A 14,924-nucleotide genomic window follows, 5' to 3' on the forward strand; every position below is an offset into this window, starting at 1 on the left:
TGGGGCGTGGAAGAGTTGTGTAAAAGCAAGCCGGTTGTTTTTTTTTTGGTCGAATTTATGATGACAGTTTTATTCTTTTGAGCATCTATCTTGAGTATAGCAATGATATATATTCTTTATGGAAGTTGATCAGGCGATTTGGAACGAGCAATGCGTTGCGATTTTTGTAAGGAGAATCGCCATGCCGACCAACTGATAACCAAATAAAAGCAATCCTTTTGTTTGAAGGGGAGGGATATCTGATTCCAGCCTTTCTAATAAAGCAAGATACGAAATTCTATTTTACGTGGTTTCAAACTATGTTGAGATGAATGAATCATATTTAATTAGTAATCACGCGCACGGTGAGTCTGTATAAAACTGAAGAAATCACAAAAGAGTCGAATGTTGTGTGCCTGTCAGTTCAAGGCGCCATGGACTGTGGTGAATGCTTGCTTCCTGAACGAACAATAAGTAACTCCTCTTGCCTCATTCCTTGAGAGGATGCTAATAATTATCTAACTTCTATACTCGTCCCAACTACCCCCTCTCCATCACGCATAAAATCCATATCGTTTTTTTTTTTAATTTGTCGTCTCCTGGTTGCAATGACGACACTTTAAAGATCCCCCTTCACTGATGGAGTGGGCGGCCAGTCAATTATTAAAGGTACACCCACAATCATTTCATTATACTAAAAAATACAATACCCTGTATTAAAATGCACTGATTTTCATATACATGTTTATAATATTTATACTTAGTTTATTTACAGCTGAGTGGCACTTCGAACCATTGCTGTAACATTTATGTAAAGGAGGTATGATCATATTCAAATGTGATCTGCTAATAAGAATATACAAAACTATATGCAAGCTTTCAATGTATTCGGGTCACTGAAATGCACACATGGATAATTCTACCCATATATCCTATAGCATTACCGACCACCCCCACCTCAACACCCCCCCCCCCACGCCTGACCAATTCCTCTATTTATTGTTTCCCCAAAGTTGTAGTGGTCTTATTGATATTAGTAAAAATATAAAATATCCCAAAGTAAACAGCTTTTCGATATATACCCCAGGAAAGTACTCTTTGTATTTTTATTAAGCTTTGTCAGCTATGTAAACATATTAATAAAATGCAAAAATGCATTAAGGTTCTGAATAGGGCGGGGCTTAAAGGCCGAACAACCTTCTGCAGGGCGAGACCCGCTCTCATTGGCAGCCAGAGTTTCGAGCACAAGGCTGCGGGACGCGAGTGGCTGAAAGCGTTGTCGATCAGTGGCAGCGCCTCTCAGGTTAGGTGACGGAGACCGTATATTGGCAGTACAGCGCACTTCCTTGCTTTAATCAGCAAGCGAGCAAACTTTCTGAAAGAGACCCAAGGATTTGAGCAATTAACGCGGATGTTCCTCTAGCAGACTGCAGCCCTTGAGAGAAATAGAGAGAGAAAAAAAACTTTCGTTTCGGTATTTTACTTTGAAACGCGGCACCGCCAGCTTTTTTTTTAGCGCGCGTTTGGAGGTGCCCATATCTGTCCAACGATAGACTTTGACGGAGCCTGCAGTGATACTGAAACTGATCGTCGCCTCTTGGGGTTGGCTCAGCGCGTGGACTTAGATGTGAAGACTTCACGATATGATCACCACGAGCTACATGAAGAGAGATTGTGTTGAGCTGCTTTGAAGTTGAAGAACTCCTGGCTTGAAAAGCCCACAAACTGAGATCGTCTGCAGAAAGTCTTGGCACCGAGTGCGGATATCCATATACTTCCGAGTGATCTATGAGCTGGAGAAATGGACTATTCAGTGTATCAATAAAAAGGAAGGAGGCAAATTCAGGGTATTCGAACTGAAGGGACATTTCGATAGGCGATCTGATTACTTCTGTGTTTGACCGGCTCAGATACAAGGTTGTTCGTAGGAGTTGAATTTTTTTTTAAGTTTGAGAGAAAAGACTTCCTCCAAATTAAGACAGAGCTTCAGGGTTACTTAGCCGCAGCACCGTTTGAAGCGGTTGACCGCCGTTGTCTGAAACCTCCTTGTTGCTATCCTCTAACCCGAGTGTTGTGATGCGTATTCCCGTAGATCCCAGCACTAGCAGGCGCTTCACTCCTCCCTCCACAACGCTGACGTCCAGCTCGGGGAAGATGAGCGAACCAGTGTCACTGACTCAGCCCAACCCGACAGGGTTGTCCCGAATCCGGCCTGAGAACCGCACGGTGGTAGATGTCCTGCAGGATCACGCTGGCGAATTAGTCCGGACTGACAGCCCCAACTTCCTCTGCTCGGTGCTGCCTTCCCACTGGAGGTGTAACAAGACACTGCCTGTGGCATTTAAGGTCAGTATCTTTGAAACTTTTTTTTTGTGTGTTGTCAAATTGGGAAAGTTCCTGCCGCACAACCACAACCGCCGCAGGTCGGTGTAAGTGTGTGTAGGATACAATATTGAAAAGAGTATCATCATCCAGAGAGGCCACTTAAAACTTCACAATGGCGCTATAAACATCAAAATAAGGATTTTGCTTATGTTCCACAGCCCGTGCTAATTAAGCTTCAACTAATCTGAGCTTCTGAGGCGAAAATGTGTTTTGTAAACGTTACACAACTTTCGTCTCTAATACATTAATAATTTGGCAATGCAACAAAATATAATTTGTCTACACCGCATATGCATAACACTGGAATATAACGTGCCCATTGTCTGTCTGGGGTGATGTTAATTTATACACCGGCATTAGAACTCTGCCAATCCTCGTATTGCTCCTTAACATAGAAATAATGTCCCTAAGGTTCTTAGAAAAGGGTTTTCAAACAAAATTTGACTCTCTTGCATAACGGGGAATAATGTGGGGTTCATATTCACTCTTGTCCATGATGTATTGCTGAAGGCGCCCAATCTATTTAACAAGACGGGCAAGACCATCGCCGATTCTAACAGTTTTGTTAGACATTTTAAGATTTAAATAAATCTTGCAAAGGATTAAATTATTATAATTCATCATCCCACTATTATTCAGTGGCCCCTACACTAAGCTGAACACCCCAACAGATCTTATAATCGGAAAAAGTCGCCTTGAGCGGTGTAAAAATATCACCGCGAATGCAATACTCAAACCACGGCGTGAGAGGGGAGAAAAGAAAGGTTGAAATTTGCCCGTGAACATTTTATCTTCGGCACAGTCAGAACAAAAAAAGGGTCACGTAAATTCAGCACTTTCGAATTTTGCATATCTGCCATCTTTGAGAAACGAAAAGATAAAACAACTAATTGTGTCTCGCGCGGGGACAGTCCAGACACTGAGGTGGATCAAGTTAGCCTTTATATTTAGGATCCGTTCAAAGGGTTTGGGTAGATTTTCAGCAATATTCCCCCATGCAATAACCAGTCAGTCGAAAGAGACAAGTTAACAATTCTAAGGAGAGGTCGTTTAATATAACAGCAATGCTTTTTGAAAAACTAATCTGAGCCCTTCGTCCAATGTCACAGAATAACGATGTTAGCGTTTCCATAAAATTCAAAACTAGATACAATGCATTCAAACCATCAATAGTGCTCGAGTGGATGCACTAATTGAATCTGAAATTCTTATTCAAACATCTAAAATCACATAGTTGTGTTTAATAAGCAAACAGGAGGAAATCTGCAGATGCTGGAAATTCAAGCAACACCCACATAAGTGTTTAATCCTAGTGCAACTGTACGTATAGAAAAATGCATAGGTTCGTCAGTATACCTGAAATATCAACGTGCAATTTGCCGCCTATGCCGTTAGGATTAAATTGTCTGCGCTAGTTTGTAATTGGCGTTAATTTTATTTCATTGTAGCTGTCTGAATGTCAGAGTTTAGTTGTGTGGGCAGAGTTTCCTTCTTTCCGAAGTGCCTTACCCCCGTGCTTCGGTCTTTCAGGTTGTGGCTCTCGGGGACGTTCCGGATGGAACCCTGGTCACTGTAATGGCCGGGAATGATGAAAATTATTCTGCGGAGCTCCGGAACGCTTCGGCTGTGATGAAGAACACGGTTGCCCGATTTAACGACCTCAGATTTGTGGGAAGAAGCGGACGAGGTATTTACACCAGTAACACCAAGTGCTTTTTGCGGTTTCTGGGTGTTCGGGGTTAAAGTAACCTCGTTTTCCTCAACACTAGATCACCGCAACAGGGAATTATTTTCAGTTGTTTCTGTTTTCACATCAGTGGATAGCTATTCTGCGCACTTTCTTCCCCAGATTAGAATATTTAAAATTGTCTAGCGTTATTTCATATCATCATTTGATCTTACGGTATATATTCTCTGATTCGAAGATCTGTGACGACACAAAGTTCTGACAAATCTCTCCCAACCATCCTCACATTGTTCATTTGGTATTTTAAATATAATTAAATCTTTTCATTTATCTGCTTACAATAAACAGACGTTAAAATAAATGATCGCTTTTGCACGAATTATGTGCCTTTCAGCCATTCTATTTGTTCCGATTCCTATATGGGGGAAAAGAATCCACTGTAAACAAAACGAAACATCCGATCTGAAATTGATCTTTATTTGACCGTTTTGTCGATCTTTGTGTGTGTTTTGTTGGTCAGTTGAATTGATCAGAATCCGAGAGTTTGGCTTTCCTGAGCTTTACTAGGTACCCGGACTATTCGCACTTTTCGTAGCGAATTCTGATCACTTGCCTGGTCCCCCAGCACTTCAGTCTTCTCCTCCTGATCCGAGGGTTTTCTGAAAACTCCCAACTGCTGAATGGATGAGGAAGGTTTCCTCTTGTGACGGTATTAGCTTATCCAGCTGAACCACATCGTAATTATAGATAACCCCAATAGGTATTGTTTTTTTTAGTGAAACGGAAGGGACAATAATTGCGGGTGATATTAAATAACGCGCTTTCATCTTTGAACAAAGCCCGTGTAACCCTGGGGCTGGTTAGATGGTTTCTATTCAAACATTCTCCACGACGTTCGATGCCAAGAGTTATATTAACGGACTGCGTCATCACCTATAAATCGTCCCCTTCATTATGAATGGGAAATATTGAAATTATTTAAATAGTCTCAGCCTGTAAAATTATTATAGTAGTCGAACCAATTTTAATCTGATCGAAAATCATGTACGTGAAGGCTATCACCGTTCTCTTTCAGAAAGAAAGCTTCGCTTATCTTTAACGGTTACCAGTTGATACAACTAATTGTTCATTCAAAAATTGACCTGTTCACATTTTTGCACCAAATGTTAACGTTTGCCTTCAAAAAGAGCCAAGGGCCGTCACTCACAGTAACTCATCTGCAGGACTTCCTAAATAATATAATGGATTGCGGCTCGTACCGAGATGCACAATTATATCAGTCCGAAGTGAGAGCCTCAATGCCCGTAAAGGTGCATAAACTTTAAAGATGCCTTTAATTGCCTTTACTCTGCTGTCCTTGTGCATTTCTTCTCGTGAAAGATTTGATTTTCAGCAGGGAGGATTTCAAAATGCAAGAAGAATTAAGGTGGTTGGCAGAAGTAAATTGGCACTGCATCTAAATCATAAATACGGCGCAGAAAGCAATTAAGCTGGAAAGGCAATGTTTTATTAACTGCAAGAACACATTGTTGTGAAACATTAGAAAAAATCTGTAGGTATTACCCTTTCACTAACCAATTGTTCTGGGGAAGATATTTTTATATCACACCCTGGCGAATGTGAAGTTGAAATTGAGGCTGCTTTAACTTCTTAATTACTGGTACACACATTCTTGTTCCGCCTCTGCTGTTTATCAGCTTTTCATTCAAAGAAACACTTGGGTTTAAAAAGTGACTGATGGCACCAGTATCTAATTTTTCCATTCACATAATGAGAAACACCTGTCTATATTTTTTTCATAAATTGGACTTTTCAGTTTTGACAATTACAATTTAATTCTGGGATAATGTTTAAAAAGCTATTTATTGCGTAATATTTTAAGGCTATCACTGATATAAAAATGTATTTATATTTTGCAGACAAATATATAATAAAATCACAACCTTCCCATCTATGGAAGGTACAATAAAATTAAACTGTAAGAATAATTTTGGACAAACAGAGTGCAAATCTGTTCAAGGCTGCAGTCTGTGGACGTTCATTGATGCATATTAAACAGTTGATCATTTTAAACAGTATTTTTCACAACTCACAATTGTCTCAGAAGATGGCATATTTTCCCCCAAAAGAACACAATATCCCATGGATATGCAAAAGAGATTAATTTTTAATGAGTTGGTAATATTCGGCAGGTGTTACTCATTAAAGAGTACTTTATTCCAAAGGGGAAAATAAATTTAGATGAAAGCATATTTCAAATAATTTATTTAGTTATATAATTGTACCATTTGAACATGACAATTACCAACTTATCAAAAAACAAGCCCCAGGCAAAGACCATACTCCTAACTTGCAGTTGTGTAATATACACAATAGCAAAACAAAGTTTAAATAGTCAGTTAAATCTGCATATTAAAGTTTTTCGTAATGATTCATAATTTATTGGCTTGAGAATGGGTTTCATTTTGCAAAATCAAAGTTGATTCAAAACGGTCTTTTACATAGAAAACAAGAATAATTATTTGTGCAGTCTTCAGCTTTGACAATTAAAAAAAATCTTTAATTTCCTAAGTTTACTGCTTCTTTTCATTTCATTCCAAATGAAGATCCAGTTGCACATAATATAAACAATTAAAATTGCACTGGAATCTGACTCACTCTAATATATTCCATCAGTAAGTATCTTGGTCCTGTTTTAAATTTTGGCAGTATTACTGTTGGCGCAAACTAATACTATTCTCTTATTACTTGAGTAAGCCAATATTCATGGAGACCTTATGAGAAACACCATTCTGTTAGAATATATCTGTCTCCAGGAAATATTTCACTCCTAGCTCCACAGAAATCTGCTACATTAGCACCCACCTTATAGTGCAGACTAAAATGTTATATTCAAAACAATGAGAACTGCAATCTTACAGCCTATCTTATTCATTGGGTAATAAACATAGCTACTGCAAAATATTTTATTTAAATGAATTCTAAGATAATTACTTGAATACATTAATGAATCATATTTGATGGGTGATGATTATATGACATATTTTGTATTGTGACAAAAATAGTAACCAAATCCTATTGAGTGTAGTCCTTTTTTTGACCACAACTTAACAAATGCATAACTGCAGATGAGATTAAGTGAACTGTTGAGTGAATCACTGTAGCACTGAAAATATTATTAGTCCATAAAATTTGCTAATTAATTAATTTTGATTGCACACGGTTTAACTGTATTTTCTCTGAAAAGGTTGCCTCCCTCCTCTCCGTCCCATGTTAGATTAGGAATCCATGTTGCCTGCATTTACTTTGGAAGAAGCTATCACGGCACCAACTTAAAACAAATTCACAGTGAGACTAGGTGTTATGCTAAACAGGGGGAAGTCTGCAGATGTTGCAAATCCAAAGTAGCATACACACTCACACAAACTCCACTCTCCTCTCCAATCAGATTCCTCCTTCTCCAGCCCCTTACCTTTCCTCCTCAACCTGGTTTCACCTATCACCTTCTAGTTAGCCTCCTTCCCCCAACTTTTTATTCTGGCATCTCCCATCTTTCCTTCCAGTCCCGAAGAAGGGTCTCAGCATGAAACCTCAACTGTCTACTCATCTCCATAGAAGCTGCCCGACGTGCTGAGTTCCTCCAGCATTTTGTGTATGCATTGTTCTTAATGTTATGCTGTTAAGCTAGGCACAAATTCAGGAATGATAGCTGAAACATCATTTTATTGTTAATGAACAATGTAAAAGCTCAATTTCACTTTGGTCAAGTTGAATTGCACCAAGTCATCTAGAGATCTACTCGGGGTTATTCACTGTCGTGTTGTGGGTTCCATCCATTCTAACATCCGGTGCTATTAATACTTATGTAAAAATACTGAAGAGGAAGCCAATAATGTAGTTAAAAGTTACGGCCCCTTGCTTATGATAGCTGATGCCCAATAAATGTTTCTCTGCTGAACTAGCTATGTGCATGTTTCTGTTTGCGAGTAGGCACTGATGTGATAAATCTAACTATGGAGATTTAGAGTGGAATAATATTATTAATAAGGTGAATGCTAGTTTGATTCCACTTCTCACAACGAACCACAAGGATGTCCCAAAACAATAATACGTAGTGAACCACATCACAGGACAGGGTTAAGCACTGTGCCACGTCGAACAGAATTGAGTGCCCACATCAAAATTTAAATTTGACTCTTTTAAGACATGGTGCTGTTAAATATGAAAAAGGGAGCTGTTGTTTTTTATGTGTCACCTGTAATCAGGTACAAAACCAGCCAATTGGCTTGTGTATTTCTGTGAATGGTTGAATGACAATTCAACTTGAACTTGAACCTGAAAGTCTAAAAAAAAGCATCCGAAATGTCATTTAAAAAGTATACCAGCTGGGCCATTGAAATGCTGTAATATTGCTGTGTAAGTTCTGCAGCCTTGGATTAAATGAATGATTTCATCCTTACTGTCCACTCCCTTTATTAATTGCAAAGGCTTTTATAGGTTATGCCAGCCTGAAATATCACTGAATCAGTAAAACTGATTTTACCTCGGTGGTTAACATTGTTTCTTGGTTGTAAAAGCCAGGTAGGGCTGATATTCACCTATTCACTCCCAAATGCCCCATTTGAGAAAGGTCACCTGATTATTCCTTGCTCCGTAGCACAGCAGTTTGTAGTATAAAGTCTTAGTCTCCACCCTTATCTGTTAGCTTATTTATTTATTTCTTTATTTATTGAGATTCAGTACAGAACAGGCCCTTCCGGCCCTTCGAGCTGTGTTGCCCAGCAACCCACATTTTAGCCCTATCCTAACCAGAGGACAATTTACAATGACAGATTAACCAACCAACCGGTACCTCTTTGGACTGTGGGAGGAAACCGGAGCACCTGCAGGAACCCACGGGGAGAACGTACAAACTCCTCACAGGCAGCGGCGGGAATTGAACCTGGGCCACTGGTACTGTAAAGCGTTGTGCTAACCCAACACTACCTGCTTTCAAAGAATGGTTTTCTAAATGACAAAAAAGAAAGACTCCTTATCAATAATCAGACAATATTTGATGAATTTTTCCTCCTTCATTTGAAAATTCCCTTCACGTTTTTGTAGGAGTCTATATTCAGTAAAGATGAGATGTAGAGTTAAATAAAGGAATAGAATGAAATGCTTGATGTGCTCATGCTATAATCTTAGTTCATGTGAATTTTTGGATAATTTATTTGTGCAAAAGTCATTTCCACACTTAGTTTTAATATCGTTGATGAAAGGGTATCACCTCATTAACAGAAGGAGCGTGCATTCTTCTGCACAGTATTTTACAGTGCTATTAATCTAGTATGAAATTGTCTTCAAATTCTCTCATGGGATGAAGCCACGATTCATAGTCATCCCTAATTGACCCCGAGAAGTTGGCAGTGAGATGCTTATATTCCTTCAGGTGAATGTGCACCCTCAGAGCAGTCAGACAGAGGTTTTGACCCAGAGGAGATGACAGGTGAGAAATGCGGGAAAACGAGGAATTACTTCAAGACACTCCCAAAAGGCATGTACAATTAGTGTTGACACTTGTGGTTCGAACCACAATACCAACAACTTTATGAACCTGACCAGAAGATTTATTTTTTTTGTTCTCAAGGTTGCAGGTGCTTCTTAGTTTTTGCTCGTTACTGGGCAACATATCGATTCTTAGGGCTGAGGCTTGATTCCCCTGTGTTTATAGGTATACCCTCATGGCAAAAGGATGCACTGAGCCAACATTCCTGTGTTTACATCTGACCTCAATGTAACAGACTGCGAAGAGTTGGGAACGACAGCCACAGAATAAGAGGCCAGGCATATCTCACATTACTGATTGTGGTATGAATGACAGGTGTGCTGGGTTAAAGTGGAGAAAATAGACTTGATTTTTTTAAAAAGCCTCAGAATTAATCATTTTATTTCACTGATGCCCATTCCATTTAAAACAAAAAAAAAAGTTGAACACAATTATTCAATGCACCAGCCACCACATTTGGAAATGCTTTGGAAGCTATAGAGATCTTTTGCTGGTGCCACGGGGCGTTTTGGAAGCAAGGAGTTGTAGGGCAAGTTCACTGCTCCCTATCTCAGAAGATGTGGTTCCTTAGAGGTGAAAACTTACTATCAGAAGCAGATCAAATGCAGCAAGAACATTTTTTCCTCATAATAAGATTTATTTTGCTTTTGAAAGGTAAAGTCAGCAGTGGATGGTTAAGCCCCTCTGCATCAGGAAGGTTTCTCCCCCCCCACCACCCCCTCCCCCCCTCCTCCTGTTCCCTTTCCTCTCCAGTCTGCAATGTTTGACATGTCTGGCAGAAACATGGTAAAATAAACAATATTTTCTATTTCTTCCCTTGTAGGTAAAAGCTTCACACTGACAATCACTGTATTCACCAGTCCTCCTCAAGTTGCCACCTACCACAGAGCCATTAAAGTCACTGTTGACGGACCCAGAGAGCCACGCAGTAAGTCAAAACTCATATTACAAATATCAAACATAGAATACATTCATTCAGCATTAATTATCATCTGAGATTGGTGCTTTAATCAGCAGCAATTACTGCTCATGAATAGGTTTATTCATTGCTTTCAATGTAATTGCAGAGCTGTGCTGCGTAGAGATATCAATTAGTATGTATTTACTCGGAAAACTTAAATACGATAACATGGAGAGCATTCATGGCAGGATTAACAGCCATTTCAAAGCAGTATTAATTAATTGCAGCAGTTAACTTACAAGTGGGCAAACACAGTGCTAAAAAAATGCAACTGATGCTGAAGATATGGAACTATAAGAATTTAATAGCTAAAGAGAGCCTACATCTGGAAAAACAGTACATGACCCAATGTGCTGAGTGACTTGTATTCTCGGCTACTGTACCTTGCTGCGGAGAGATACTGATGCTCAGTCTTGTGTGTAATCAGACATGGCATGTGCATCCCACGAGCATTTACATTCAAAAATATTTAGTCCTTACATGGAGTAATTTACGTACTATCAGTAAATAAATAGAAGGAAATGAAATAGAAGATTTTATGGGGGTTTTTTTTGCCAGCTTGGATCTTTGCATACTACGGTCTTGGAAGAGGCATGTGCTATGTCTGCCCCATATGTTCAGGGTTTAGAAACGGTTGTGCTTTTCAGACAAGGCTTCTGATCCAAGGATGAAATGGAAACAGGTTTTCAAATCTCATTGCAGTTATGGTAGGCCACAGAAATGTTCTGCCTCCTCTGTAAGGATCTGAACTGTGGAATCTCGTAGCGTATTTACTAACTGGGCAGTACTCTTTTTATTGGTAGTTCCTAGTAATCAAAGAACCAGGAACTGATATCAAAGAAATAGGTATCATTAACAGCCAAATAGGGAGTACGACCTGCACTGGAAAAGATACAGGATCACATTTAAAGTATAATTTTGTTAGAATTTTTTTTAGAAAAGAAAACATGAACGTAAGAGATTCTGCAGATGCTGTAAATCCAGAGCACCTACTGCCCATTACGCCACTAGTGTTTAGGGCAGCAATGAAGGACCATCTCTGGTGGAATTCAGGGCTTCCTTCATTGTGTCAGTAGCTCAGTTTTCACTACTGTCAGTCATGCACGTCCAGGGTGGAGACTCAAGAATATGGTCACACTCAGATGTTGAAGGTTTCTCCATCGCTGTTTCCCTAACAGTTTTGTTTGACCAGTCAGGTTGTTAGCCCTGAGCTGAACCCCCCAACCTGGAGGACCAGTCGGCCACTTAGTCTGGCCTCTACCCTTTGACCTGTTTGGCATGGGTGAGCCTACCAAGGGCCAAAGCATAAAGCTCTGACTCCAGCCAACATAGCTCTCTGGGTCATTGAAGCACTTAAGCCTCTAAACCCTACGACGAGGTTGGAGGGAAATCCAGAGCAACCCACACAAAATGCTGGAGGAACTCAGCAGGTCAGACAGCATCTATGGAAATTGAATAAACAGTTGGCATTTTGGGCCAAGACCCTTCTTCAGGAAAAAGTGTTTAGCCATTCTGCTTTGTGTATGCTCTAGTAACGTAGAGCCCAGTAGCAAACATTTGGAAAGAGTTCCGTTTTATGTTGCCAGCTATATATAGATTAACTTTAAATCAAATTAGTATTTGTAATATACCTCAGAGGACCATGGATATGACACACAGCCCAATCTTTGGTTGCATCACTCATGAAGATCTGAAAATATTAAATAAAAGATTGAGTCTATTGTTTTTAAAAAATCAAGTCTGAATATAACACAATTTGGGAAGGAATAAGAAAATAACTTTGAAAATCACCTTGTCAGCACAAAGGAAGCTCTGAAGAAGATTTGTTTTGGTAGTCCCACTATTGTGTGGGACTGTGGGGTGCCGCAGTAGCATAGCAGTTAGCGCAACGCAGTTACAGCGCAGGGGGTCAGAGTTCGGAGTTCAATTCCGGCACACTCTCTAACGAGTTTGTACGTCCTCCGGGTCCTCCGGTTTCACCCCTCAGTCCAAAGGGTTGTATACGATGGCATAGACTGTATGTACTTTGATAATAAATTTATTTTGAACTTTAGTGGCTTAAAAGGCCATAGTAAATTGTCTTGTGATTAGGCTGGTGTTAAATAGGTGAGTTGCTGGGCAACACGGCTCGAGGGGCCGGGAGGGTCTGTTCCACGTGGTATCTCTAAATAAACTTATGAAAGAACTTGATTTTTGTGCAAAAGAACGATCGGCATGTGTGGGCATAGATGAGAAAATTTCATTCATTAATGTTCCTCAGTTATGACAGGATTATAACTGAGGAGATAATCTGGAAAGTTCTCTACAGCTTCACTCACTGGGGTGTAAAGACTCCAATAAAGGCATCTGATTTAACCAATCTGAATTATCGCTGGACTGGCCATGCAAAATAACACTCAATCCCTCAAGATTTTCTTTTAAAAAGTGAAATTTCCTCAGTTCTATTGTGGAATGTTTGAGAAATACTGAGTGATTTGTTAGGTTTGAAGGCAGTACAATGCTTTTCCACATATAATCCTACATAAACGACATTGTGACTATTGGACAGGTGTTCATTCCTGACTAATTGCCACTGAAGATCAATTCTACAATTAGCATTAATTATTTAACTCAAGCTTTCTATGAATGGGTATATTCAAATAACAAGGTCCACTCTGCGTGACTAAGTTCCAGCTATGGAAAAGGAACTAACAGACTGTCAGATGCGTTTTCAGTGTCTTATGTGACGGTAAGGAAGTTTCAAAGGGACCTTGGCTACATCTGAGAGTAGCATCTTTTAAAATGATCACCGTGATCAAGAAGAGTTGTGTCTATAAGATGAAGAGATAGATTCGTAATTCAAAGATTAGAGTTATGTGGTGTAGAAAGAGGCCCTTTGGACCAACTAGTTGATTCCAACCAAGATACATTCCCATGCTAGTCTCATTTGGCCCAGGTTTGTCTGAACCACGGATTCCTAACATTTCTTAATCCATAGACCAATAACATTTAGCAAGGGGTCCATGGACCCCAGGTTGGAAATCCCTGCTCAAAAAAGATCATTACACAGACTACCTCACAGTCCCAGTCTTTTTATATATATATAACACAAAGTCTCCCACCCAGCAACAACATTGCAAATCTTATCTTGGCTTCCCCAACAACCAGAAACAATAGGGCGGCATGCCAACCTGGTGGTTAGTACCAGCGACCCAGGTTCAAATCCCACCGCAGCCCGTAAGGAGTTTGTACGTTCTCCCGCTGACCGCGTGGGTTTCCTTTAGGTGCTCTGGTTTCCTCCCACAGTCCAAAGACGTACCGGTTGGTAGGTTAATCGGTTATTGTAAAATTGTCCCATGATTTGGCTAGGGTTAAGTCTGGGGATTGCTGTGTGTTGTGGCTTGAAGTGCCATAAGGGCCTATTCCATGCCATATCTCAATAAACAAATAAATAAATGCATAAATACCATTTAATTTATCATTATAAATACATTACCTCTTATCTAATGTTTCAGCGTACATTAATTATAGATTTTGATAAAGTGCAGTTATTACAGCAGAAGGCCTGTCTATTTACTTTAATTGAGAAGCCTCAGGTGAAAGACCTGGGCTAGCAGCTCAGACATCAAACGGGCAGTAAAGAAGATGAAAGGTATTGATTGAGTAACACTAAGTTTGGCTTTCAATGCCTGCAGATTGTTAGCGTAGGGGATGAACAAGAAGGTAAGGCATCTTGCAGATGCAGCCCTGAGATTGGAGGTAGAGCAGGAGGTGTTGAAGTAGAACACAGAATATAGAACCTGGCAGCACAGCACAGGCCCTTCAGCCGACAATGTTGTGCTGACCTCTTAGCCTACTCCTAGATCAATCTAACCCTTCCCTCCTGCATAGCCCTCCATTTTTCTGTCATTCATATACCTATCTAAAAGTTTCTTAAATGCCCCTAATTTATCTGCCTCTGCCACCACCTCTGGCAGGGCACTGCATGCACCCACCACTCTGTAAAGCGTTCACCTCTGACATTGATCCTATACTTTTTTACAATAACCTTAAAACTATGCCCCTTTCTATTAACCACTTCCACCCAGGAAAATGCCTCAGGCTACCTGCTTGCTCTAGATCTCTTATTAACTTGGACACCTCTGTAAAGTCACCTCCCATCTTCCTTCACTTCTCAGAGGAAAAACCCGCTTGTCAACCTATCTTCAAAAGTAATGCCCTCTAGTCCAGGCAATATCCTAGTGTATTTCCTCCGCACCCTCTCTAAAGCTTCCATGTCCTTTCTATGATGAGGCAACAAGAACTGAATGCAATATTATTTAAGAGAGCACAGACACACTGCAGCACCAGCAGACTTCAGGCCAGGGGAAAAGAAACATTTACTG

General features: G+C 40.0%; 1 protein-coding gene across 1 annotated transcript in view; it reads left to right on the top strand.

Annotated features, from left to right (window-relative positions):
* The first annotated feature begins 1,099 nt into the window (after window positions 1–1,099).
* The window catches only part of runx3 (RUNX family transcription factor 3), an 84,001-nt gene continuing 70,176 nt past the window's right edge, over window positions 1,100–14,924 (top strand). Inside the window, 3 exon segments of the mRNA XM_073034498.1 lie at window positions 1,100–2,325; window positions 3,895–4,051; window positions 10,423–10,527. Coding sequence (XP_072890599.1) covers window positions 2,056–2,325; window positions 3,895–4,051; window positions 10,423–10,527 — 532 coding nt within the window. The 5' untranslated portion in view covers window positions 1,100–2,055.

This window comes from Hemitrygon akajei, chromosome 32, assembly GCF_048418815.1.
Source record: "Hemitrygon akajei chromosome 32, sHemAka1.3, whole genome shotgun sequence".
In the NCBI taxonomy this organism is placed as follows: Eukaryota; Metazoa; Chordata; class Chondrichthyes; order Myliobatiformes; family Dasyatidae; genus Hemitrygon; species Hemitrygon akajei.